The sequence below is a fragment of the Bos javanicus genome, chromosome 11 (genome assembly GCF_032452875.1).
Source record: "Bos javanicus breed banteng chromosome 11, ARS-OSU_banteng_1.0, whole genome shotgun sequence".
In the NCBI taxonomy this organism is placed as follows: domain Eukaryota; kingdom Metazoa; phylum Chordata; class Mammalia; order Artiodactyla; family Bovidae; genus Bos; species Bos javanicus.
In genome coordinates, this window is record NC_083878.1 from 44,237,527 (window position 1) to 44,264,495 (window position 26,969).

Here is a 26,969-nt window from a genome sequence, read left to right on the forward strand (position 1 = left end):
CTAAGTCGTGTCCGACTCTTTTGCAACCCCCTGGACTGTAGCCTGCCAGGCTCCTCTGTCCGCAAGATTTCCCAGGCAAGAATACTGGAGTGGGTTGCCATTTCCTTCTCCAGGGAGTCTTCCTGACTGAGGGAATAAACCTGCTCTCGTGCACTGGCAGGTGGATTCTTTACCACTGAGCCACCAGGGAAGCCCAAAATAAAATAAATAAATAATTTGGAAAAAAATAAAAAGACATTCTGAGAAAGAGATTATTTTTGAGAATGGGGTGGGAGTGGAAAAGAATTCTGAATCATTTAAATGAAACTCAGAGGCACGTCCTCCCATCCTGGGTCCCGTTCACCGCACAGTGACAATGTTACTGGCTTATGTGTCGGAAAGTTACTGGCCTGGCTCCCAGGAGGACCACGTGAGTCAAGCTTAGCAGTTCTTCTTAGCTGACTGCCAAGCTTCCAAGCAAGATGCGTTTACCCTGTTCACACTTTCAGGAACCTCCCCACACTTCCTCTCATCTCATGCTACACAGGGAGCCACCTAGACTGTCCTGACTTCTGGTTGGTCTTCTACTGATGAAGCTGCATGAGGAGCAGTGGCCATCACTCCTCAGCCTCAAAGCATCTCAGGAAGCACCTCTGTGGGTTGGTCTCATTACCAGCTCTGTCCTGGGTGGGGCGGGGAAGGGGGGGTTGCTGCCTCATCAGGAGACCCCTTGGTGCCTGGCATGTAGATGCAGGTGACCCACAGTGGCTCACAGGGCCACCCAGAGGTGCCAAGGTCACCTCACTGGTCCAGCCAGTCCTCTTGCTGCATGAAGTGTATAAACACCTGTGAATTTTCTAATCCATTCCAGCTACAGGACAGGCTATGAAGATATGTCAACATGTTCCCCAGGACTAGCATAAATTCATGATTACAGGGCACCCCTCCACGGACCGCTCAAGACCTGGGCCAAAGGACACTCATAACTTGTGTCCCTGAGATCAGCTTCCTCAAATTTTCCAGCAGAGTGAGGTCCCCAGGAGGCTGCTACATACCAGTGGGGCCGGCGCTCCGGGCCTGGCTGGCTGCTGGCTGGACTGTGTGCCTCAGACAACTGCCCAGTGGGGGAGAGGCGGCCTGGTGCTGAGCTGGGACCTGGGCTGTGGTGAGGGGAAGGGCTGGCCTCAGGGCCGTGGCCGGGCTGCTCAGACTCCCACCGCCTGGGTGCATGGTTGTGGCCATCCCTTTGGCCAGGGGAGACCCTCCGACTGCATTATTCCGGGGTGGCCCAGCCCCTCCTATAGGAATCCTGAGGAAATGAACAGAATGAAGTCAGGGGAGGGCACAGATACACTCACGCCACACAGACTGATGAAGCATCGCTCAGCCGCTTGGCTCTGAGAGCTGGAGGCCACGCCATCCAGGACAAGTCCTACAGCAGTACCAAGATGACCTGGGCGTGTGGTGCCCAGAGGCCCGGCTGAACAGCAGAGCCCCTGACAACCACACAGTCTCTCCACCTGCACATGTGACAACCAGCGAAAGAGCCAAAGGAAACAGGGAAGTGATGCTAATCAGGTATTTTGTTCCAGAGTCACTGCCTTGATTTAGTCTAACAAACAGCTGTGTGTCCCCAAACAGAGGCAGAAGGAATGGGCTTGGCACATCTGGCAGGCAGCAGGAGGCAGGGGCCCGGCTCCTTCTGGATGAGGGACTCCTGGGAGTCCAGGAAAGGGCGCAGACAAGCCTTGTGTTTGCGGTTTTACCCCAGACTTTCCAGAGAAAGTGATGTGGAGAGTCCAGGACACACCGTGGAGCACAGGACTCTGAGACAGGCCCCAGTGGCTCCTCCCCCTGCACGGGCCAGCTTGAACCATGCACCAGCACCAAGCATGTGGGGCTGGGGTGGGGAACTCCTAGGATCCATTATCAGGATCACACGCCTTCCATTTGTCCAAGAGCCGGAAAAACTCCCCATCTGTCTCCTCTGGATCTCAGCTATGAGGCTCGGGGAGCCACCCATGGTAGGAGCAAGCAGAGCCTCTGCAGAGCAGCTGTGGGGAGAAGGGCCTCCCTGCACAGGGCCACAGGGCCACAGGGCTCACAAGTGGGCCTTTCCAGGAGGGTATGGGGGATGAGGCTCCCGGGCCTGCTGCTGTGAAGGTACAAGTCAGGCTGTGTCAGTGCAGGTCTGGGTGTTTACTTTGCTTGGAGTCTTAACAGCGGGTGGGGTGGGGGTTCTGTAGCAGGTCTCTGCAGGTCCTGGGCTGTGAACACTGGGCTGAGGCATCCGGGGCTCCCCAGAGCGAGGCCAACCCTAAACCAAACCTGCAGGGGACGCCCCTCTCCATGAAAACATCTGACAACCCTGGGTCACCTCGAGCTAACTATTAAACTTGCTTTTGCCAGTTTATAAAAATAATGTAACCATAAATTCGTAAAACACAGGAAATGACAAGGAAAGAAAAAAATTACATGTGTGAATGGCATGTGCCTTTTGCACACACACCCACTGTACTCATATGTGTGCACACGTACATGCATGCACTTGTGCCCACAAGATCCGGCCCTGTGACATGCCCCCGTGTGGTGCTCCAGCTCCTCCCCGGGGCCACAGGAGGCGGGTAGTGAGGGCCTCACCTGGAGACGGGTGTCACGTAGTTGCCAGGGAACACGCCTGAGAGTCCCGTACGCAGGGCCGTGCCCTTGAACCAGCCATCCCGGCACTTCTCCAGGACGCGGTACGTGTCGCCCTTGCGCAGCTCCAGCTCGTCACTCTTCTGGGGCTTGTAGGCATAGAGCGCCAGGTACCTGTGGGCAAGAAGCAGGTGGTGAGTGGTGCCGCGGACAGAAGGGTGCCCTCGCACACTTGGTGGGCAGTCAGGGGCCAGGAGGAGCCCCCGGGGAAAGAGCCCTGGAGCCACGGGCTCCACACCCTTTGCCAACCTGCAGGCTGAACTCAGAGAGGCCCTGCCAGGACCAGATGAGGGGCCAGCTGTCTGGGTCCACTTTGTTCTCTTTTCTCTGATTAATACCTGATGCTCTGGAGAAGGCAATGGCACCCCACTCCAGTACTCTTGCCTGGAGAATCCCATGGATGGAGGAGCCTGGTGGGCTGTAGTCCATGGGGTCGCCAAGAGTCGCACACGACTGAGTGACTTCACTTTCACTTTTCATTTTCATGCATTGAAGAAGGAAATGGCAACCCACTCCAGTGTTCTTGCCTGGAGAATCCCAGGGACGGGGGAGCGTGGTGGGCTGCCGTCTACGGGGTCGCACAGAGTCAGACATGACTGAAGCAACTTAGCAGCAGCAGCAGCTCTGGGCAAGAGAAGGCTTTAGGGAAAACGGGTGAACTACGCAGCTTTGGGTGGGTTTCCTCGTTTAGTCCCACCTGCCCACTCACCCAGCCATGAAAACTGGAGGAGATTTGGAGGCCCTTTTAAAGAAAAACCAGCCCAATTAGGGACTCCTTAGATAGGTGACTAACTGAAATTCTACTTTCAAGATTGTTTAACAGCTTGGTGGTGTGAGCCCTAGCTGAGGGCTTAGACACTGCACTCCTCACTTGCCAGGACTCTTTGAAATATCCTGAGCCCCTGGCACCATCCTCAGAACCTCTGATAAGTGCTTTGCTACTTTGGGGGTTTGTGGAAGGGAATGTTTGACCTAACAGAGAGAATGATTTCAGGCAAATACCCTGCTTGCAAGATCTGGGCAGGAAAAGTGGTGGGGGCTTCACTCCAACAAAGAAACGAGATGCATTAAAACAATTTTTTTTGGCTGTAACCATGTGGCATGTAGGACCTTAGTTCCCTGACCAGGGATCGAACATGTGCTCCCTGCAATGGCAGCATGCAGTCTTAACTGCTGGACCGCCAGGGAAATCCCAAGATGCATTTCTAAAGAAGCATCATCTCCTGGGCCTCCTTTCAGGATGGGCCTGGTGGGCACACTGCCCCTGCTGGGCCCCAGGAGCCTCCTTCTTTGCCTCCTAGCCACCCTCCCAGCCTCCGGGACTGGGTGACTTCAGGGGCTACCTGTACTGTCCACTGCCCAGTGGAGCATGAAGCTGTGGACAGAGGGCCATCCAAGGGTGAAGTGCTGTCCCTGCTGGGGAGAGTAGGACCTCGGGCAGTGAGCGAGAGGCTCAGAGGTTCCAGTAGCCAGGGCAGCCCTCCCCTCCACATGGCACAGTCCCCCCGCACACCCAGCAAGCCTCCCCCACACCTAGCATAGTGCCCACTGGCACCTACTTTCACAGTGGCATCAACCCAGATTCTAAAAGACAGACATGTGTTAGCAACTGCAGCAAAGGCCCGACGAGCTGTGTGTATGTGTGTGTGTCTGTCTGTCTGTGATTCAGGGAGGGGTCTTCAGATGACAGAGTGATCTCTGGGGATGAGTGGATGATCCCACTCAAAATCCTGGAATCCCCAAGCCATTCAGGGAACAAGGTTTGTGTTCACCTCTCAGGATCTTCCCATCACAGTGAGAATGAGTTATTTTCAGACTGTGGGCCTTAAGGCACCCTGATTAAGCCTTTACATTGAAACAGTCTTCTTTCAAAATCCCACTTGTACTTTAGAGAAACACACCGTGGTTCCTAATGAGGTAATAAAGGCAGAAAACAGGCAACAGAAGTGAACTTGGCTGACACTACCACCCGACTCCCCAAACTTGGACCAACTACGGGCCCCACTGGGTGGGGGCACCTCCTCCCCGACTCTTGCCTCTGGGACCATGGGCTCTGCTGAGCCGAGTCGTGAGCAGGTCTGCAGGCATATCTTGATTTATCCTGTGTCCTGCCTCCTCTAGAGTCATAGCAGTGGGAGGTGATGTTTCCTTCTGGTTTCAGCTGTTCATTCATTTACTAGATGCCAGTGATCCTGGCGCCCTCAGGCGCTAACCATGCAGGGAGATAGGCTTGCTTCTAAGGACCCCTTCACTTCAGGGGACGGGGCACCCTCCTCCATCATCAATCAGAACTCTGTTTAGGAGGCGCTGCCATCACCTGTGGGACAGCGTGCAGAGCCCATCCCCCTCAGGTGTCCGGAGTCCAGACAGGGTGGGAAGCTGGAGTCTGTTATGGTCTTGCTGGAGCCCCACATGAGCTCTGAGGCTGGGCTACTTACTCATTTCACAGCTGAGCAAACTGAGGTTCAAAAAGATGGAGTGTCTCTGTTTATGCAGCGAGTTGGAGGCATGCAGTTGTTCTTGGCCCCAGGGCCTGGTAGGCCCCGTAGGAAGCTGGGGTGAGGCCGGGAGCAGGGGGTCCTGAGGCCTTCATCTTATTGTGAATTCATTCTCCAAGGAGCAATCTGTTCTCTGGTCTCAACAGTTCAAGTTCAGTCTTTCCGTGTGCACTGCTGGGGGGTGGAGTGTAAACCAATCTGACTTCACCTGGCACACCCCCTGCCCCCCAACCTGTTCCCTTCGATGCCTCAGGGGAAGCCAGACTGCCTTGCCAGCGTTTTTCCTGCACGTGGGGCTGCTTGTTGCCTGAGGCTTGTGCGCAGGCCTGGGATGCTCCGGAGGGGCTGGCGGCTCCCAGCCTGATGTCTGCAGTTCTGTGGCCCCTGCAGTGCAGTGGTCACTCAGGCCCGGTCTGAGTGTGGCCACAGGGAAGGGTGCATCGTCTGCACCTCTTCTGTCCCCACCCTCTCGTCCGCGCCCACCAGCCTGGAGGGTGCCCTTGGCAGGGCCTTGGAGCTGCAGGCCGATGCCCACAGAGCCCAGGGCCAGGAGAACCAGATAGCGCCTGCAGGATTTCCGGTACTCCACGTGCCTCTCCCCTCAGCCTCCCCTCCACTCCTCCTCCACTCCCTCTCTACTCCTTCCAAAGGACTTCAGCTCTGCACATGCCTCCATAGAGGACACAGAGCCGGCTGCTCCAGAACTGGCCTGGGATTCATTTGTCTCAGTGGATTCACTCACAAGGCTGGTACTGAAGGTACTTGGTTCAGACAAGAGTGGGAGGTCTGGTTCACAAGGCTCTCCCCATGGCCGGGTGGCCGGCAGGGGGCTCTCCTGCCCATTGGAAGAGGCGTCCCCGCCTCCAGGCTGATGCAGCCCTGGGGGAGTGAGTCTGGGGACACGTCAGCCCCTTCCCTGGTGCCCTCGGCTGGACAGCATGCAGTCTGGACACGCGGCAGCTGTGGCTGCCCAGCCTCTACTTGCAGCTGTGTTCCCATGAGCAGCCTGCTGGGAACAGCCGCCACTCACCGCATAACTGCTCTTTTCTATGGAAGATCTTCACTTGCTGCTAATTGTCTATAGACTCTAATCAAGCAGTGATTAAAAAATTTTAGCGCCTTCATTAACTTCACACCCTTCTGCCTCCATATGACGGCTTGCTCATTTCTTATGAAATAAGTGAGATTCTCTCCCATCCTCCTGCAAAGAGCCTGCTCCTGCTCCTCTAGGTGCCAGTGCCGCATGGACTCAGGCCAGCAAAACACGTGCCTGCTTGCTGACCTTCGATCAGCAGAATTGGCTGAGGAAAGGGTTTCAGATAGCGGCACAGGACACTCTTGAACTTGTCTTTTCCCAGGAAGACAGCAAACCCACAACCACATTATGGGACCACCTCCTCAGAGAGGGACCTGAACACTGGAGGAACAGAGCCTCCACCACTAAGGGCAGGAGGACAATAGACAGCACAGGAGACAGAGAGACGGACTCGCCAGGAAACCCCTCCCCAGCCACCACGGTCCAGTCAGAAGGGACCCAACCCCTCGATCCCACTCAGGAGAGACCAGCCCCCCAAATACCTGGCTTTGAAAACCAACAGAAAATACCAGGAAAACTACAGAAGCACCTGGAATGGAAAACGTGCTCGCAGTGGGCCTGTATGCAGACTCATTCAACCCAGAAACCAGCATAAAAATACCAGACTGAATAGCGCACAGGCCACTGAGTAATGTGGCAGCATCTGCCAGGGGTCAGGAGCCGGGGGGATGCTCCCTGGGGACTGACTCACTAGCTGGAGCCATTTCAGAAATTGCAGGCTACCTTGTTATGCCACCCCAGTGGGTACAATTTTGGAATGTTCCATCTAACTTGTCATATCTTTTTGCCTTTTCATACTGGCAAAAATATCAATAACCTCAGATATGCAGATGACACCACCCTTATGGCAGGAAGCGAACAGGAACTAAAAAGTCTCTTGAAGGTGAAAGAGGAGAATGGAAAAAGCTGGCTTAAAACCCAACATTCAAAAAACGAAGATCATGGCATCCGGTCCTATCACTTCATGGCAAATACATGGGGAAACAATAGAAACAGTGACAGACTTTATTTTCTTGGGCTCCAAAAGCATTGTGGATGGTGACTTCAGCCATGAAATTAAAAGACGCTTGCTTCTTGGAAGAAAAGCTATGACAAACCTAGACAGTATATTAAAAAGCAGAGATATTATTTTGCCAACAAAGGTCCATCTAGTCAAAGCTATGGTTTTTCCAGTAGTCATGTATGGATGTGAGAGTTGGACTACAGAGAAAGCTGGGTGCCGAAGAATTGATGCTTTTGAACTGTGGTGTTGGAGAACACTCTTGAGAATCTTGGACTGTAAGACTTGAATCTCATTGGACTGCAAGGAGATCAAACCAGTCAATCCTACAGGAAATCAACTCTGAATATTCATTGGAAGGACTGATGCTGAAGCTCCAATACTTTGAATACCTAATGCAAAGGGCTGACTTATTAGAAAAGACCCTGATGCTGGGAAACATTGAAGGTAGGAGGAGAAGGGGATGACAGAGGATGAGATAGTTGGATAGAATCATCGACTCAATGGACATGAGTTTGAGCAAACTCCGGGAGACAGTGAAGGACAGGGAAGCCTGGTGTGTTGCAGTCTGTTAGGTTGTGAAGACTTGGATGCAACTGAGTGACTAAACAACAAAATCTAACCTGTCAGTGTCAGTGGGTGTGCCCTGATGAAGCCGGGAGACAGTGAAAAACAGGGAAGCCTGGTGTGTTGCAGTCTGTTAGGTTGTGAAGACTTGGATGCAACTGAGTGACTAAACAACAAAATCTAACCTGTCAGTGTCAGTGGGTGTGCCCTGATGAAGCCCACCAACCCCTGCACCTAGGTGAGGTCTCACCCTGGCTGAGTGAGAACTCTGCCCACCACTGTCCAGCAGCTGCTGTGGCTGGGCCCACACACAAGTGTGCCTAAGCAGTAACTACAGCCCCCCACAACAGGGGGGAACACACCACCCACAGAGGGGACCCTCGAGTGCCTGGCTCTGGTGGCCAGGCAGGCTGGTGCCTCTGGGCCCCACAGGATGTCTTCTAAACAAGGCCACTCCTACAAGACATGGAGACACAGATGATTTACTAATACACAGACACAAACATAGAGAATCAGGCAAAATGAGGAGACAGAAGGGCATGTTGCAACTGAAAGAAAAGATAAAGCCTCAGAGAAAGAACTAAACAAAATAGAGATAAGCAATCTACCCATTAAAGAGTAATGGTCATCACGATGTTCACACCAAACCCAGAAGAATGGACCTAGTGGACCTAATGGACACATACAGAACAGTCCATCCAAAAGCAGCAGGATGCATATTCTTCTCAAGCACACACAGAAGGTTCTCCAGGATAAATCACATCCGTTTACAAACAGTCCTCCATGAATTTACAAAGATGGAAGTCATATCGAGCATCTTCTTGACCACAATTGTGGGAAACCAGAAATCAATCAAAAGAAAAATTGGAGAAAACAAACAAACAAAAAATCATGAACATGAATGGGCCACTGAAAAGAAATATCAAAGAAGAAATTTTAGAAATACCTAGAAACAAATGAAAATGGAACCACAATGATCCAAAATCTACGGATCACTGAAAAAGCAGTTTTAAGAGGGAAGTTTATAGTGATATGAGCCTACTTCAGGAAATGAAAAATCTCAAATAATCGAACCTTACACCTAAACAGAAATGATCAACAGATCAACAGAAAACAACAGAAATGATCAGTGAAATTAAGAGCTGGTTCTTTGAAAAGATAAATTCTCCAACTTCTAACTAGGCTTATCAAGAAAGAAACAGAACTGGTCCAAACAATAAAATCAGAAAGGAAAAAAGAAGTTACAACTGACACCACAGAAATATAGAGGATTATAAGAGACTACTGAGAACAATCATATGCCAACAACCTGGAAGAAATGAAAAGATTTCTAGAAACATAATCTTCCAAGACTGAACCATGAAGAAAGAGAAAATCTGAACTGACTGATTACAAGTTAGCAGACAAAGTTAGTGACCAAAATTCTCCCAAGAAAAAAAAATCTCAAAGAAATACTCTTAGTTTTACTGATCATTTCTGTTGTTTTCTTAGTCTCTATTTCATTTATTTCTGCTCCAATATTTATTATTTCCTTCCTTCTATTAACATTCGGTTTTGTTTTTCCTTCTTTTTTCTAGTCCTTTAGGTGTAAGATTCAATTATTTCTTTGAAATTTTTCATGTTTCCTGAAGTAGGGCTTCACTGATGAATTCCACAAAATATTCAAAGATTTAATATCAAATTGCAGGTTGTTTGTGACAAACATAGGTGCAAAGATCTCTAAAAATGTTAGCAAATCAAATTCAAAAATATACTAAAAGGTTCATACATTGTGACCAAGTGGACTTATTCCAGGGATGCAAGGATGGCTTAACATCTGCAAATTAGTGTGATAGATACTCCATATTAACAAACTGAAGAATAAAAACCATATGATCATCTCAGTGAATACTGAAAAAATGTTTGACAAAATTCAATATCTACTTATGATAAAAACTCTCAACAAAGTGGATACTGAACAAACATATCTCAACATAATAAGAGCTATACATGATAAGTCCACACTAACATCAAGAGAACATACTGATCAGAGCAAACACCCTATTCCAATAACACAAGAGATGACTCTACACATGGACATCACCACGTGGTCAATACCGCAATCAGACTGATTATATTCTTTAGGGCTGAAGATGGACAAACTCTATACAGTCAGCAAAAACAAGACCTAGAGTTGACTCAGATTATTAGCACCTCACTGCAAAAGTCAGGCTTAAATTGAAGAAAGTAGGGGAAAACTACTAGGCCATTCAGGCATGACCTAAATCAAATCTCTTATGATTACACAGTGGGGGTGATGAACAGATTCAAGGGATTAGATCTGGTAGACAGTATGCCTGAAGAACTATGGATGGAGCTTCATGTTTGTCCTGTACAATAACATTGTACATTGTACAGGAGGCAGTGATCAAAACCATTCCAAAGAAAAAGAAATGCAAGAAGGCAAAGTGATCATCTACAGAGGCTTTACAAATAGCTGAGGAAAGAAGAGAAGTAAAAGGCAAAGGATAAAGGGAAAGATATACCTGACTGATATCTGATAGACAGAGTGCCTGATGAACCACGGATTGAGGTTCGTGACATTGTATAGAAGACAGGGAGCAAGACCATCCCCAAGAAAAAGAAATGCAAAAAAGCAAAATGGCTGTCTGAGGAGGCCTTACAAATAGCTGTGAAAAAAGGAGAAGCGAAAAGCAAAGGAGAAAAGGAAAAATATACCCATTTGAATGCAAAGTTCCAAAGAATAGCAAGGAGAGATAAGAAAGCCTTCCTCAGTGATCGATGCAAAGAAATAGAGGGAAACAATAGAATGGGAAAGACCAGTGATCTCTTCAAGAAAATCAGAGATACCAAGGGAACATTTCATGCAAAGATAGGCTCAATAAAGGACAGAAATGGTATGGACTTAACAGAAGCAGAAGCTATTAAGAAGAGGTGGCAAGAATACACAGAAGAACTGTACAAAAAAGATCTTCACGACCAAGATAATCACGATGGTGTGATCACTCATCTAGAGCCAGACATCCTGGAATGTGAAGTCAAGTGGGCATTAGGAAGTATCACTACGAACTAACGAAAGTTAGTGGAGGTGATGGAATTCCAGTTGAGCTATTTCAAATTCTAAAAGTTGATGCTATGAAAGTGTTGTACTCAATATGCCAGCAAATTTGGAAAACTCAGCAGTGGCCACAAGACTGGAAAAGTTCAGTTTTCATCCCAATCCCAATGAAAGTCAATGCCAAAGAATGCTCAAAATACCACACAATCACACTCATCTCAAACGCTAGTAAAGTAATGCTCAAAATTCTCCAAGCCAGGCTTCAACAGTATGTGAACCACGAACTTCCAGATGTTCAAGCTGGTTTTAGAAAAGGCAGAGGAACCAGAGATTAAATTGCCAACATCCGCTGGGTCATCAGAAAAGCAAGAGAGTTCCAGAAAAACATCTATTTCTGCTTTATTGACTATGCCAAAGCCTTTGACTGTGTGGATCACAATAAACTGTGGAAAATTCTGAAAGAGATGGGAATACCAGACCACCTGACCTGCCTCTTAAGAAATCTGTATGCAGGTCAGGAAGCAACAGGTAGAACTGGACATGGAACAACAGACTGGTTCCAAATAGGAAAAGGAGTACATCAAGGCTGTGTATTGTCACCGTGCTTATTTAACTTATATGCAGAGTACATCATGAGAAACCCTCGGCTTGATGAAGCACAAGCCAGAATCAAGATGGCTGGGAGAAATATCAATAACCTCAGTTATGCAGATGACACCACCGTTATGGCAGAAAGTGAAGAAGAACTAAAGAACCTCTTGATGAAAGTAAAAGAGGAGAGTGAAAAAGTTGGCTTAAAGCTCAACATTCAGAAAACAAGGATCATGGCTTCTGGTCCCATCACTTCATGGCAAATAGATGGGGAAACAGTGGCAGACTTTATTTTTTGGGGCTCCCAAATCACTGCAGATGGTGACCGCAGGCATGAAATAAAAAGACACTTACTCCTTGGAAAAAAAAAGTTATGACCAACCTAGAGAGCGTATTAAAAAGCAGAGATACTACTTTGCAAACAAAGGTCGTCTAGTCAAGGCTATGGTTTTTCTATTAGTCATGTGTGGATGTGAGAGTTGGACTATAAAGAAAGCTGAGTGCCGAATAATTGATGATTTTGAACTGTGGTGTTAGAAAAGACTCTTGAGAGTCCCTTGGACTGCAAGGATATCAAACCAGTCCATCCTAAAGGAAATCAGTCCTGAATGTTCATTGAAAGGACTGATGTTGAAGCTGAAACTCCAATACTTTGGCCACCTGATGTGAAAAGCTGACTCATTAGAAAAGACCCTGATGCTGGGAAAGATTGAAGGTGAGAGAACAAGGGGATGGCAGAGGATGAGATGGTTGGATGGCATCACTGACTCAATGAACATGAGTTTGAGTACACTCCAGGAGTTGGTGATGGACAGAGAGGCTTGGCATGTTGCAGTCCATGGGGTCGCAGAGTCAGACACGACCGAGTGACTGAACTGACTGACTGACTGACCCAACTGAATGCAGAGTTCCAGAGAATAGCATGGAGAGATAAGAAGTTCTTATTAAATGAACAGTGCAAAGAAATAGAAGAAAAACAATCAAATGGGAAAGATTAGAGATCTCTTCAAGAAAACTGGAGGTATAAAGGGAACATTTCATGCAAGGATGGGCACAACAAAGGACAGAAATGGCAAGGACCTAATGGAAGCAGAAGAGATTAAAAAGAGGTGGCAAGAATACACAGAAGAACTATGCAAAAAAGATCTTAATGACCCAGATAACCATGTCGGTGTGGTCACTCACTTAAAGCCAGACATCCTGGAGTGTTAAGTCAAGTGGGCCTTAGAAAGCATACTATAAACAAAGCTAGTGGAGGTGATGGAATTTCAGCTGAGCTATTTCAAATCCTAAAAGATGATGCTGTGAAAGTGCTGCACTCAATACGTCAGCAAATTTAGAAAACTCAGCAGTAGCCACAGGACTGGAAAAGGTAAGTTTTCATTCCAATTCCAAAGAAGGGCAATGCCAAAGAATGTTCAAGCTACCGTACAAGTGTGCTCATTTCACATGCTAGTAAGTTTGTGCTCAAAATCCTTCAAGCTAGGCATTAGCAGTATGTGAACCAAGTACTTCCAGCTGTACAAAATCCTTCAAGCTAGGCATTAGCAGTATATGAACCAAGAACTTCCAGAACTTGGTTTTAGAAAAGACAAAGGAACTAGGGATCAAATCGCCAACTTTCCTTGGATCGTAGAGAAAGCAAGGGAATTCCAGAAAAACACCTGCTTCATTGACTGTACAAAGCCTTTGACTGTGTGGATCACAACAAACTGTGGAAAATTCCTAAAGAAATGGGAGTACCTGGGAGTACCTGCCTCCTGAGAAATCTGTATGCAGGTCAAGAAGCAACAGCTAGAACCAGACATGGAAAAACTGACTGGTTCAAAATTGGGAAAGGAGTAGCTCAAGGCTGTATATTGTCACCCTGCTTATTTAACTTATATGCAGACTACATCATGTGAAATGCATGGCTGGATGAAGCACAAGCTGGAATCAAGACTGCCAGGAGAAATATCAACCACCTCAGATAGGCAGATGATACCACTCTAAAGGCAGAAAGCAAAGAGGAACTAAAGAGCCTCTTGATGAAAGTGAAAAAGCTCACTTAAAACTCAACATTCAAAAAATCTAAGATCATGGCATCTGGTCCCATCACTCCATGGCAAGTAGAAGGGGAAAAAGTGGAAGCAGTGACAGATTTTCTTTTCTTGGGCTCCCAAATCACTGCAGATTATGACTGTAGTCATGAAACTGAAAGATGCTTGCTTCTTGGAAGGCAAGCTATGACAAACCTAGACAGCATATTAAAAAGCAGAGACATCACTTTGCTGACAAAGGTCCATATAGTCAAAGCATAGTCACGTACAAATGTGAGAGTTGGACCATAAAGAAGGTGAGCGCCAGAGAATTGATGCTTTTGAATTATAGTACTGGAGAAGACTCTTGACAGTCCCTTGAACTGCAAGGAAATCAAACCAGTCAATTCTAAAGGAAATCAACCCTGTATATTCATTGGAAGGACCAATGCTGAAGCTCCAATATTTTGGCCACCTGATGAGAAGAGTGGACTCAATAGAAAAGACCCTGATGTTGTGAAAGACTGAAGGCAAAAGGAGAAGGGGACAGCAGAGGATGAGATGGTTAGATACCATCACCAATTCAAAGGACATGAGTTTGAGCAAACTTCAGGAGATAGTGGAGGACAGGGGAGCCTGGTGTGTGGCAGTCCATGGGGTTGCAAAGAGTCAGAAATGACTTAGGACTGAAAAACACCAAAAACAAAACATAATACTCAATAGTGAGAAGCTAAAAGCATTTCCTCTAATATCAGGAACAACACAAGGATGCCCACTCTTGCCACTTTTTCTCAACATAATTCTGGAAGTCCTAATCATAGCAATCAGACAAGAAAAAGAGAAATCCATGCCGGAAAAGAAGAAGTAAAATTGTCACTGTTTGCAGATGACATGATACTATACATAGAAAATCCAGAAGATGTCACAAAGAAACTACTAGAAATCTTGGATGAATTTAATAAAGTTGCAGCATATGATATTAATATATTAGAGATCTAGCAACAAACTACCCAAAAGAAAAATGAAGAATACAATCTAATTCACAACTTCATCAAAAAGAATAAAATATCTAGGAATAAATTTAACCAAGGAGGTGAAAACAATGAAAATTATGAGACATTGATGAAAGAAACTGAAGAAGACACAATAAATGGAAAGATATTTTGTGCTCAAGGATTAGAACAGTAAATACTGTTAAAATGTTCATACCACCCAAGACAGTCTATAGGTTCAATGCAATCCCTATGAAAATTTCAATGGCATTTTTCATAGAGCTAAAACAAATAATTCTAAAATTTGTATGAAATCACAAAAGACATCAAAGATCCAAATAAACCCTGAGAAAAGAACAAAGCTATATTTCAAAAGACAGAGCTACAGAATACACACATTAAGGTGCAGGAGCCAGTTAAACTCACGCTGGCCACCATCCAGGTGACGACCACCATGACCAGCAGACACATTCCTGCCAAAATGCTCATTATCCTTTGAAAGATGGATCGGACTCCCTTCTGTCAGCTAAACGAAGATCTCCACCCAAACAGCCATGCTCTGGGGTGAGGCAGAGGGAGTGGGCAGGGGGCTGGGGACCACACTGACCCCTCAAGCCCTAAGGCCAGGGGAGGGGGGTCTGGGAGAGAAATAAGTCCCTACACCCTCTGCCCCAAACTTAAGCTCTCTGTGATACGGAGGGTCCTTAGGTGGCTGAGGCCTCCAGAATGTTCTGATGGCTCTCTGGGGTGATACTCTTGGAACTGGTAACCTTCTGGGGTCCGAGGCAGAGCCGCCTTCTTGGGTGGCTGACGGGGGCACAAGAGCAGGAGGTGGGCTGCCATCAGGACCCTCAGCGTCCAGCAGGGGAGGACTGGCTGTCTCTGAACAAAGGAATAGCTCCTGAGAGCCTGCATGCCAGGCACCTTGTTGGGGATGCCAAGATGAAACCCCTGGGCTTGTCCTTGAAGAGCTCTCCTGTCCTGCCTCGCACTCAGGAAGCGACAGGAGCCCCACTGTCTCCCACAGAACAGGCTGCTTCTTCAGAAAAGGGTCTGGCACCCAGTTTTCAAGAGTGAGACGACTGCCCGGCCTGCCCTGGTGCCCCGTCTCCAGGCTGAAGCACAGACCTGGCTGGAAGGGAGCGCTTCCTGTCCAGTGTTGTCCTGAACTTCTTCCTGAAGACTCTAGACAGCACCTACTAACCTGCATCCCCTCAGGAAGCTGTGTAAAGGGGGCGGGTCCCCAGGCCCTTGGTTGGGTCTGTTGTGGCAAGAACCCAGTTCTCACAGGGCGAGTAGGTAAGGGAGGCGTTCGGGGAGTCCCATCTGGCGCCAGAAGAGGGCGCGCGTCGGGACTGGACTCTGCAGCCGAGCCTGCACAGCGGACGGATGCAGTCGCCTCCTGGGAATCCTACCTAAGACAGGCAGGCTGCACTGTGAAAGCCTCGTGTGCTCAAGACCCTCAGTGTTCCGCAGCGACACAGACTGACACTCTGGCCGTTCTGGACCCTGGGAGCTTCCCACTCTGCCACGTTGTTTGCCAGATTCACATTCTCCACCTTAAATGTTCGTTCAAGTAGCTGAACAGCAGTTACTTGACAGCAGCCAGAAAGGTGCTCTTCAGAACGCTCTTGAACGGCGATGTTAAATGGCACATCTTTTAGAAGCTGTCATTTAACAAGAGCAGATTCTCTTAACAGACAAACATTGCACTTCCCAGCAGCCTTCATCTGGCTCGATTTGGTGATGACAAGCAGCTCGTTTTGGGGAGTGGGACGACCACAGGCTGCGTCTGGGCCGTTGGTGGCACCCGCTTCTCTGGTCATCCTCTGCCCTATGGGGCCCACGCCCACCTCCTCAGGGGCCTGGGGCCCTTTCCTGAGTGATCAGTGGGTGTCATCAAATGTCTGGACCACGCTCCAGCTCTCACCGAACATTGGAGAAGCAGAGACGCTGATGAACCTGCCAACCTGCTCTCCAGGCTGCCCCATCAGCAGTCCTGAGAGCACAGAACCAAGTGGGTGACACACAAGAAAACCCCACACGGACACGCTAGTAGGGTGGGGGTAGGTACGGAAAGCACATAAATGGCAGCTCACACGTTGAGAGGCAGCTGGACTCTGGGAGTCGTGCTCTGCTGTTCAGTCGCTGGGGTGGATCCGGCCGAGGAGTCCTGGAAACAGATAAGAAGACACAGTGAATGGACTACAGGCTCCCGGGGGAGCCTGGCAGCCAGTGAACCCTGTCCCTCCCACAGCAGCTCAGGAAACTGCTCCTGCCCACGTCTGGTTGGACAGCGGATGCAGCATTCAACGTGCAAGGAGATGGGAGTAGGGGAGAGGGCTGCCTTTATTCTTAGGACTTGAATTAGTTACTCCTGTGTTTGTCCAAGAAAAGCCAGACAAAACTTTTCATGCTTCAAGATGTAAGCTTCTTTAAAACCACATCCCTGAGCGCTAAGGAAAACCAGTCCTTCCACAGTGAACACAGCGGCTAGAGCGGATAGGATGTGAAACACAGGCATCTCGCCTGACCAGGCGCGCAAAGCCTCAAGGGTCCACTCTGCAAGATGACGGAGGGACGACCCCTCACAGGTGATTCCTGCCGAGTGCCAGGCACACGGTGAGCTGCTGAGGGGCTGGCTGAGGCAGAAGGAGCCAGTCCACCCAGTTTGCTACAGCAGCTCCAGGAAACTCAACAGGGGAGGACCCCGGGGGTCGGTCTTGCTTCTCGCTGACTCTGACCCTCTGGACTCCTCTCAGAAGGACCCTGTGGTTACAATGGCCCAGAGGGTCCAGGACTGTCTCCTAGCTCCATTTTCTGGTCTCCTGCCAAGGGAGGCAACACACTCATGGGTTCTGGGGATCAGGACTGGACATATTTGGGGCCATCATTTCCCCTCTACCAACAGGACAAGTGGATTCAGGCGAGGAATGGCATGCAAGACAAGGAGCATTGAGTCTCCGTCCTTAGTGACTGGCAGGACAGAGATGCTGAGTGAAGGGAGTGGGGAGTGTGAGGCCTGGGGGAGGCCATGGGCTGGGCACTGGACACAGTGAGTCTGATGTGCTTGGATCCTGAGGATGACGCAGCAGGAAGCTGATCAGGGGCTGGGGAGTTGGAGCACGGCCTGGACATGTGCGTTCAGGATCAGCACAGGGTCCCTGAGCCCTGAGCTCTCAGCCTGAGACCCGAGGCGCGTTACACCCTCAGGCCCTGACTTCTGCCCCAACCACAGCTCAGGGACAGGCACAGTGTGCATCCCACTCAGAACAGCTGGGCACCAGACAAGACTGTGAAGCCTGGGGTCCCCAAGAATCAAGCAGTGAAGACAGGGCCTGGAGGGATGAGGAAATGGCCATCGAGGGGCCTCACCTTCCAGGTGAGTTGGAATATTAGATACAGTAACTCACAGCTGCAAGCAAGGAAATGCTGGCCTCATTCTTTCTGCAGCCACTGGAGGTCAGAGGTGAAGATTCAGCCTCGAGAAAGAGCGGAGGAAGGACAGAGGCTGACCTGAGACTCTGTCTACTAACCAGCATCCCCCACACGACAGGGAGAAGGAACTGCACAAGTGGGTGTGGACAGCTGCGTGGAGCACATCGAACAGGACTGGGTGAGGGAGCTGGACACCCAGGTTTAGCTTGTTTCTATAAAATACAGACTGCTTCCATTGGGAAATTTACATACAGATGATAAAGCCAGTCTTACGGAGTTGGGATTTGAGTTAATTTTTTTAAAATTGTTCAGGTTTTCCATCATTTTACTACCAACAGTGAGTGGTTCCAATACATTTTCAAAGTGAGATACACAGAATGACAGAGTTCAATTATCTGAGGTCTGTTTCAAGATCAAGCTTTGGTTGATGTGACCACGTGTTTCCTGGATTCCATACATGCCACCTTTGTGGGGGGCCAGGAGGGGCCAGGAGAGGACTGTGGACGACCCTGCAGATCAGCCACTCTGCTGACCAAATCTGGGCACTGTGGCCACAGTGCCGTTGGAGGGCCTCAGCCGGACGGCAGGACCCACAAGATGACTGGCTTGGATGGAGCTAGACTCACAATCCACCTCTTATCAGAGGGTTCCTATGCAAATAAAGCCTCCTGAAACAGCTACCAGCCAACAGGCACCACACGTGAAGCCCCATGACCTGGCATGGCTGCTGAATCCCGCTGTGCTTGGAGGTAGCCTTCCCCGGTGTCTCTCTGCACCTCACTGCTCTCCAGCCACTCTGGCCATGATTTACCCAGAGGAGACAAGCTCAGATGAGGCTGCCTCTGCCTCCCAGCCAGAGGAGGGATAGGCTGGTGTGGCTGAGCTCTGAGCCGCAGAGCTGAACCTACGGACCTGGCCCATCACTCTGGATGACAGATGCTGGGGGCAGGAGGACGGGGCGCTCACCCAGTATTGGGGCCACGAGGATGCCCTACAGGAGCCACAGGGGAGCAGTGCTGGGCCCTCCCTGGACACCAGGCCCTCAGTTGAGATCGGACATGACAGAGGCCACAAAGCAAATAACTGGGATTTCAGGGCAGACCCTCCGTTAGAGCAGGGATGCAGGCATGAGAGGCCACACCTGTGATAACCCCTTTTCCCAAGGTCAAGGTCGAGATGAAGAGCATCTAAGACCAAGCCCACTGAGCCGGGGTCCCATAGTCCCCTGCAGAGTGGAGCCCAGATGAAGGCCCCTTTGACATTGTACCCAGTGGTGGGAGCCCCCCTGGGACTTCCTGGTGGGGCAGGATCCCACCCATCCCGCTCTGAGTTCTGTCTTCACCTCTGTTCCTCCTGAGAGAGGGTGGTGGGCTGTCCCCCGCTGGCAGCCGAGGACACAGGTCCAGAGAAGGAGGACGCGGCCGCAGACATGGCGGCCCCTCCAGGAGCCTGTGAGGCAGGCCTCTGCTCACCCCAAGGGAGACACGGCATCGGGATTAAGGGCTTGGAAGCACCAGGCATCCCATGTGCCTCCAAGTCATAGCAGCCCGTCCCCGGAGGACGGCGCTGGCCAGAGGCGCAGAAACTGAGGTCGTTCAGTGCAGCCCCACGTCCTCTGCTGTGACCACGTGGAACAGGCTTCCCACAGGGTCTGGGGCCTGTCTCCTAGCTGAGGGCTGGAGGCTGATTCCGCTTTGGTTTTTAATGACTTACTTTTAAATGATTCTGGGCCTGAAGGAATTAGCGAGGGCTTGGTAGGAGTGAGGGAACTGAGCAAGAATGAAGGAAGGAAGGAGCCAGCTCCAGCGCTTTCAGATAAAAAATATTGGGAACGCAGCCCTGGGACAAGCTCTTCCTGCCTCCGGGTGACGGTTCGCCCCTCCCCCCTCTCACCCCTCCCCCTTCCCCCTTCCCCCGCCCCACCTCCGCCCCGGCCCCGGCTCTGTCCTCCGGCCCCGCCCACCCTCCATCCAGGCCCCGCCCACCCTCCGTCCAGGCCCCCGCCCTCCCTCCGTCCAGGCCCCCGCCCTCCCTCCGTCCCCGCCCCTCCTTCCCGGCCCCGCCCCTCCTTCCCGGCCCCGCCCCTCCTTCCCGGCCCCGCCCCTCCTTCCCGGCCCCGCCCCTCCTTCCCGGCCCCGCCCCTCCTTCCCGGCCCCGCCCTGTGCCTGCGGGAAGGTATCCGCTGAGAATAGGCGGAATCTATTCAGTAGACTCCTAATGGCCGCGCGCTGGGACTTAGCCCCGGAGGCTAGCACAGCCCGACCAGGGGAGCCGCCAGCAGGGTGAGGACGTGGGTGGCACAGTCCTCGGGGCCACTAACCACAGGGCGGCCGACCCCAGTGACCCATCTAGCCTCGTTCAGCAATGGTTCCCGGAGCATTTGACAGGAGTCTAGGACAAGCCCCAGAAGACGTGATTCTAAACCGTCAGGTTGTTACTAGACGCCGGAGGCCGCACCGCGGCGTTTCCCGGGGCCCCTGAGCAGTAGCCGGGAACCAGGCCTTTAATTTCCCACTGGAATTAATAAAAGGGAAAACGGTCTGTGGGTTGGTGGACTGCACCCCTGCTAAAAGGGGCTCCAAGTCACTTTCCTTGACGCAGCCCAAGACCCTAAGAAGAAACATCTCACTTTCATTTTAGTATGTGTCCAGAAAACACTGTCATCACCCTGAGAAGCTGGGAAATGGGCAAGTTCACTCATCACTTGCTACCACCCTGGAACGCAAGGTGGAAAAGATTCTCAGGAACATGCTTCCCAAATAAAACTTCAGAATAAAACGTTTACAGCCAAACTCTTTGCTTAGTTCCAAGAAGAACAGCCAACAACCTGAAGGGCCAGGGTGACCGGAGGCAGGGTCTGGGTGGTGAGCCTGGCCAGGCAGAACCTGGCCTGGGCTGGCCAAGCTTGCACCTGCAGCTAGAGGTCAGAGGCCGAGGATCTGAAGGAAACAGTCTGTCCTGGGAGAAGGAGCCATCGCACTGTGCCAACAGAACATTCACAGTTCTCTCCATCAGCCCCGGGAAAGCTGGCTGGCCACGCAAGACAGAGGCCGATGGGAGGCCAAGCTCACCTCAAGTGGCTCCACTCACACTTCACCTGAAGGGCCCTGACAGGTCCACAGACTCTCAACATAGCCCTGAGCCTCTGGCTCCAGGTCCGTTCGGATCCTCAGACCCACCCGAGGTCACGTTTGGCCATTGCCACCCCTGCCTTGATTAACAAGATTCTCCTGGCTCCCAGGTTGGAGGGAAGCTGCAATAGAGACCACGAGGTCGCAGACTCCAAAAGGCCGAAAAGCTGGCCAACCCACGTAAGTGCTGTCTGCGGTGAGAGGACACACCTCCAGCCCCTGCCTTTGTCGCGCTGGGCCAAGAGCTGGACAGGCCTCCCCGGATCACTCTGAAGGGGTGGGACCCCTAAAGTGGGAAGCTTGGGAACCATTCAGTCCGGGGCTGAAAATCGCATAGCGCTAACGAGCTGGGATGAGGAAGGCGGTTACAGGACTACTTCTGACCTGTCGGGCGTCATAAGGTCTGACTTTGAGCCAATGGGTGGGGCCTTTTTCCACCAAGAAGCATCCACCACCCATGACCACTGCCCACGAGCACCACGCACACTGGCACATGCCATTCACAGCCCTGTGAGTGAGTGTGCAATCATGTCCAACTCTTTGCAACCAATGGACTGTAGCCCACCAGGTTCCTCTGACCATGGGATCTCCCAGGCAAGCATACTTGAGTGGGTTGCCATTTCCTTCTCCAGAGGATCTTCTGACCCAGGGATAGAACCCCTGCCTCCTGTGTCTCCTGCATTGGCAGGTGATTCTACACTGCTGAGCCACCAAGGAAGCCCCGCAGCCCTGCTGGCCTGCTCTTAGCTCACAACGATCGAACCCCTTCCTCCTCGCAACAGCTGAGTGACAAGGCTCCAGAGATGGGCGCAGCTGCTTCCCTTGACCTCTCACCCCTCCTGACAGCCTCACTGAGGCCTGAGCCTGGTCACAATGTTTGCTTCCAGTGTAACTGTAGGAACACGGGTCCTAGGACCTGGTCATCGCTGCTGCTGACCCCAACACCTCATCTCTTGATGGACTGGCCTTTCGTGCAGCGAGCAGAACCAGTCTGGCTCTGCTAGTTGGCTGCGAGCAAAGCAAATCCCCTTGACTTCCCTGGTAGATGGAGCTGGTGCCTCATCCCACACAGACAGGCTCCGTAGACCCGTGGACACAGGGAGCACATCGGTCAGGCTCACGAGATGCTGAAGACACAGGAGCACTAATCCAGGCTTTCTCCTGTGTCAGAGGGCTCAGGGGGCTGGGACTGAACCTTCAGAGGCTATCTCAGGCCCCTGAGAAGCCCCTCATGTCCACCAGGGCTGTGTAAGTGCTGTGGTTGAGATGGAGACTCACCTCCACCGGGGCTTGGGGGCCCTGAGGCTGGGACCCCAAAAGGCACAGGTGCCTGGCCTTCTCATGCCTGCCCAGGGACTGGGGGAGGGAAGTGAGTGGCACTGAGGAGGGCCCCCAGGTTGCAGGCCATGGAATTACCTGGGCAGGAGCACTGCGGGACAGGTGCGCCAGGTCCCCAATCCTGGCCGCAGCCCGGGGATCGCTGGAGCTGATGAGCACGGGGGCACTGATCTCCATGGAGCGCCTGTGGCCGCTGGCCTGGGTGGACTTGTGCGTCACGCTGAGCGCCGTGAAGGAGTGCCGCTTCTTGGCGTTCTTCTTGCTGTCCACACGCCGCTGGAAGGCGCTGACCGCCCCTGTGCTGCCAGAAGAGGGACCCGGGGCCACGCTGGCCACTGCGCCGGCCTCAGAGGGCAGGGAGGCAAGGCAGCCGGATGCCGAGGCCAGGCCCAGCTTGTCCATCTCCATCAGCTGCTTGGCGGCATCATTGAGCTAAGGAGAGAGGAAGGGAAGGGTCAGTGATCAGCAGCCGCACCCCACGTCCAGCCTTCTGCTCACACCTCAAAGCTGCCAGTGTGTTTGAGGTGCTGGAACCTTCCAACAGCATGTCCAATAGGAACAGTGTTGAGGAAACATAGTAAAGGCCAGGGTGGCATCTGGGCACTTGATTGAAAAGCTGTGTTTTCAGGGGTCTGCTCCCTTTGCCCCACTGTGGCCCAAATGTGCTGCCTAGGAAACACCCAGGGGGTGGAGGGAAGTGCCCCCACGTGCTCCACACCTCGTGGGCCAGCAGGACACACCCCCCGTCCACCCCCTGTGCATGCGGCTTCAGGCTGCGGCAGAGCCCTGTCCCCACAGTCCGGGGAGGTGGGTAGAACAAAGGCCCCCCTGGAACAGGACACGCCTGTACCAGGTGGGGAGCGGGGCCCAAGGGGAGCACAGCAGAGCCCAGGCCTGAGCTCAGGGCCGTGGTGGGGCACCATACCAGGGGCCGGTGCAGAGAAGGGTTGCAAGCCTTTGCTGCTGGATTCGCGCAGTGAGGGGAAGGTTTGGTGCGTCCACAGGCCAAGCTGACAGATCGCAGGCACTGGAGTTCGGCCGCTCCGGATTGCTCAGGCACAGGGCTGTCTGCATTTCCACTGCAAACACCCATCCTTCACGGGGTTGGGGTGAGGACATACAATTCACTCCAGGCCCCAAAACCTGGGATCTAAATCCAGGATCATTTCCTCTGAAATGCTGCCTTCACTGAGGCTCAGCTGTTTTGCTCTATTTTAAGGTTTTACTCATTTGCTCCCTCTACAGTGCTGAATCCCCTCCCCCTTCTTTGGGGGGGCCCTCTGACCCTGGAGGCCGGCCTCCTGTACCCCCTGTTCTGCACCCAACTGCGGGGCCACCCAAAGAGCAGAAGCAGGAAGCATGGGCACCAGAACCTGGTCTAAACTACCCGCCCTGTGCCTCCACGTGGCAGGTTTCTGTATGGAAATAATGGCACTGCCGCCGCCACCGGGCTCAACTCCCCCTTAGCCCCAGAGCAGCAGCCCTGGAGCCCCGCACTCCGTCCCAGGGACCCTATGGAGTCAGTGTCAGAAACCACAGTTTCAGGACCAGGGAATCCAGGGAAGGACAAGGCAGGTGTGTGCATGCCCAGAGCACATGTGCACACAGCAGGACTAGGTACGCCCTGGCCCCACGGTCACACCGGCCACTCAGCCACACGATCAGCAGCCCACCACATGTCTGCCCCGAGCTGACACGTCCACCATCCTGCCCCCACAAGGAGAGCTGGGCTTCAGGGTGGCCTGAGTGACTCCGCAGGTGATGAAAGGAGGACGAGCCACTGTCCACTGAAGAACACAAACCGCAGGGAGAGTGTCAAATGCTGCTTCCCAGTGGTGAAGCCTCTGCATTTTCTCCCACTCCTGCCGCAGGTGAGGGGACCCCAGAGGAGCACCCTCCAGAGGCAGAAAAACGGTTCGGCCTCATCCTGTTCACCGAGTCTCTGTTCTGTGACAATGGCAGAGGGGTCTGGCCTGAAGGTCATGTGGTGGGGGCGGGGGCAGGGGTGCAGTGAGGAAGGGGTGAGGGTGACAGATCCCTCAGACCTATGGGCCTGTGGGCTGCAGAGAGGAGCCTGGATTTATTCTGAGAGTAATGCCCCCCGCCCCAGGGACACAGGCAGGAGTGAGGCCTGAGTCACCTTTGTAGAGATGGTCCAGTCCGTGTGTGACAGTGGACCATGGGGAGGTGACAGGGGGTGGAGGGTTGTCTGGGAGATGGTGACAGATGGCAGGGCTGCCCTGGGAGGGCTGACACCCAGCAGAGCTGAAAACTTTTCCTCTGAAAGTTTCTCTTTACCTTCGCTTTATGCTATCAACTCCAGGTAAAGGCAAAGTTAGAAATGAATGACATGGTTGGGCATAGGGGTCAGTGGACAGAGGCACAAGGGCTGTTCCTGGAACAGGCAGGGGGTCTGGAGTCACCTACTTCTGATGTGTGGAGCAAACTCTGGAGTCCCGAGAGTGAGCAGGCTGGCCTCCCACGGCCCCTGCCCTCTCCCCATGCCTCCCCACTGGGCCTGCTGGGTCACCCTGGCCCCACAGGCACTGGGGGCTGGCCCCTCACCCTTCCTCCTGTCCCCAAGGTGGCTTTTTTGCGGGTCCCTCTGAGCAGGAGAGTTACAGCTCCTCCCCTAGCTTCCTCCCACTTCCAGCTCCATGTCCTCCACGGAGGACACACTGCCTCTAGACTCCACCCTCTCTCCATCTGTGTCTCTTCCCACGAAAACCTGGGTTTCAAGATGACTCTCCCAAGGCCTGGCTCACAGCAGTCGCTCAATAAATGAGAGGCATCTCGGATGGCCACGTGCTGAAAACTGCTGTTTCGGTCCAGGGCTCAGATGTGCCAGCAGACTCAGAGTCCTCAGCAGCTTCACACTCACCTCCTAACTGCTCTCACTTTGAGGCTTTGGAATAAACAAAAGCCACAGAGGAGAGCTCTGAGCCTCTCTGGGCGCAGCCCAAATTAGCTGTGTTTTCTCTCTGCAGTAACTGATGGAGTTGCAGCGGTTGCAGACAGTGGACAGAGTACACGCACGGGTCAGGTCATCAGGGACACACCGCCTCTCCTCCACACAGAAGTGCTGCCAAAGGGAGCAAGAGGAACATGATGATGGGAGGTGTTTCTCAAACTGGCCCAGAGAGTTAACCTCAGAAGTAATTCCTGGTCAAGTCTGAGAATGAATGTGGAGGCAGCAGGAACTGCAGGGCCACCTCCCCACAAATGCTCTCAGCTCTGGAAGCAAGAAGCCTGGGGGCCCGTGACCCTTTCCAGCTGCACAGTCAGCCAAGCCGTTCCTTCTGCACTGAACACAGCCTGAACCTCAGCCAAGCCCTGCTCTGTTGTCACGTTATAAACACCTAGAGTCAAATCTCTCCATGCCAAGTCTGCTTTCACCTTATCGACTATGCCAAAGCCTTTGACTGTGTGAATCACAATAAACTGTGGGAAATTCTGAAAGAGATGGGAATACCAGACCACCTGACCTGCCTCTTGAGAAACCTGTTGCAGGTCAGGAAGCAACAGTTAGAACTGGACATGGAACAACAGACTGGTTCCAAATAGGAAAAGGAGTATGTCAAGGCTGTATATTGTCACCCTGCTTATTTAACTTCTATGCAGAGTACATCATGAGAAACGCTAGGCTGGAGGAAGCACAAACTGGAATCAAGATTTCCAGGAGAAATATTAATAACCTCAGATATGCAGATGACACCACCCTTACGGCAGAAAGTGAAAAAGAACTAAAGAACCTCTTGATGAAAGTGAAAGAGGAGAGTGAAAAAGTTGGCTTAAAGCTCAACATTCAGAAAACTAAGATTATGGCATCTGGTCCCATCACTTCATGGCAAATAGATGGGGAAACAGTGGAAACAGTGGGTGACTTTATTTTTCTGGGCTCCAAAATCACTGCAGATGGTGATTGTAGCCATGAAATTAAAAGACGCTTACTCCTTGGAAGGAAAGTTATGGCCAACCTAGATAGCATATTGAGAAGCAGAGACATTACTTTGTCAACAAAGGTCCATCTAGTCAAGGCTATGGTTTTTCCAGTGGTCATGTATGGATGTGAGAGTTGGACTATGAAGAAAGCTGAGCGCCGAAGAATTGATGCTTTTGAACTGTGGTGTTGAAGAAGACTCTTGAGAGTCCCTTGGACTGCAAGGAGATCCAACCAGTCCATCCTAAAGGAGATCAGTCCTGGGTGTTCATTGGAAGGACTGATGTTGAAGCTGAAACTCCAATACTTTGGCCACTTGATGGGAAGAGCTGACTCATTGGAAAAGACTCTGATGCTGGGAAAGATTGAAGGCAGGAGAACAGGACGACAGAGGATGACATGGTTGGATGGCATCACCAACTCGATGAACATGGATTTGGGTGAACTCCGGGAGCTGGTGATGGACAGGGAGGCCTGGCGTGCTGCGGTTCATGTGGTCTCAAACAGTCGGACACGACTGAGCGACTGAACTGAACTGAAGGAGGCCCACCCAAGGGGCAGGTAACCCCATATCCACGGCCAAGGTCCACCCCTGGGGCCACATGGAATCTGCAAAAGATCCTTTT

General features: G+C 51.6%; 1 protein-coding gene across 3 annotated transcripts in view; it reads right to left on the reverse strand.

Moving 5' to 3' along the window:
- Positions 1–26,969, reverse strand: part of SH3RF3 (SH3 domain containing ring finger 3) — a 159,845-nt gene that overhangs the window by 36,087 nt on the left and 96,789 nt on the right. For all 3 annotated transcript variants that reach the window (XR_009739385.1, XM_061432504.1, XM_061432503.1), the window contains 4 exons: positions 22,482–22,835; positions 16,596–16,669; positions 2,620–2,790; positions 1,035–1,288 (listed from right to left, as the gene is read on the reverse strand). Coding sequence is in view for 2 of the 3 variants with exons in the window: in XM_061432504.1 (XP_061288488.1) it covers positions 1,035–1,288; positions 2,620–2,790; positions 16,596–16,669; positions 22,482–22,835 (853 nt within the window). In the remaining variant the exon portion in view is untranslated. The remainder of the gene's footprint in view (positions 1–1,034; positions 1,289–2,619; positions 2,791–16,595; positions 16,670–22,481; positions 22,836–26,969) is intronic.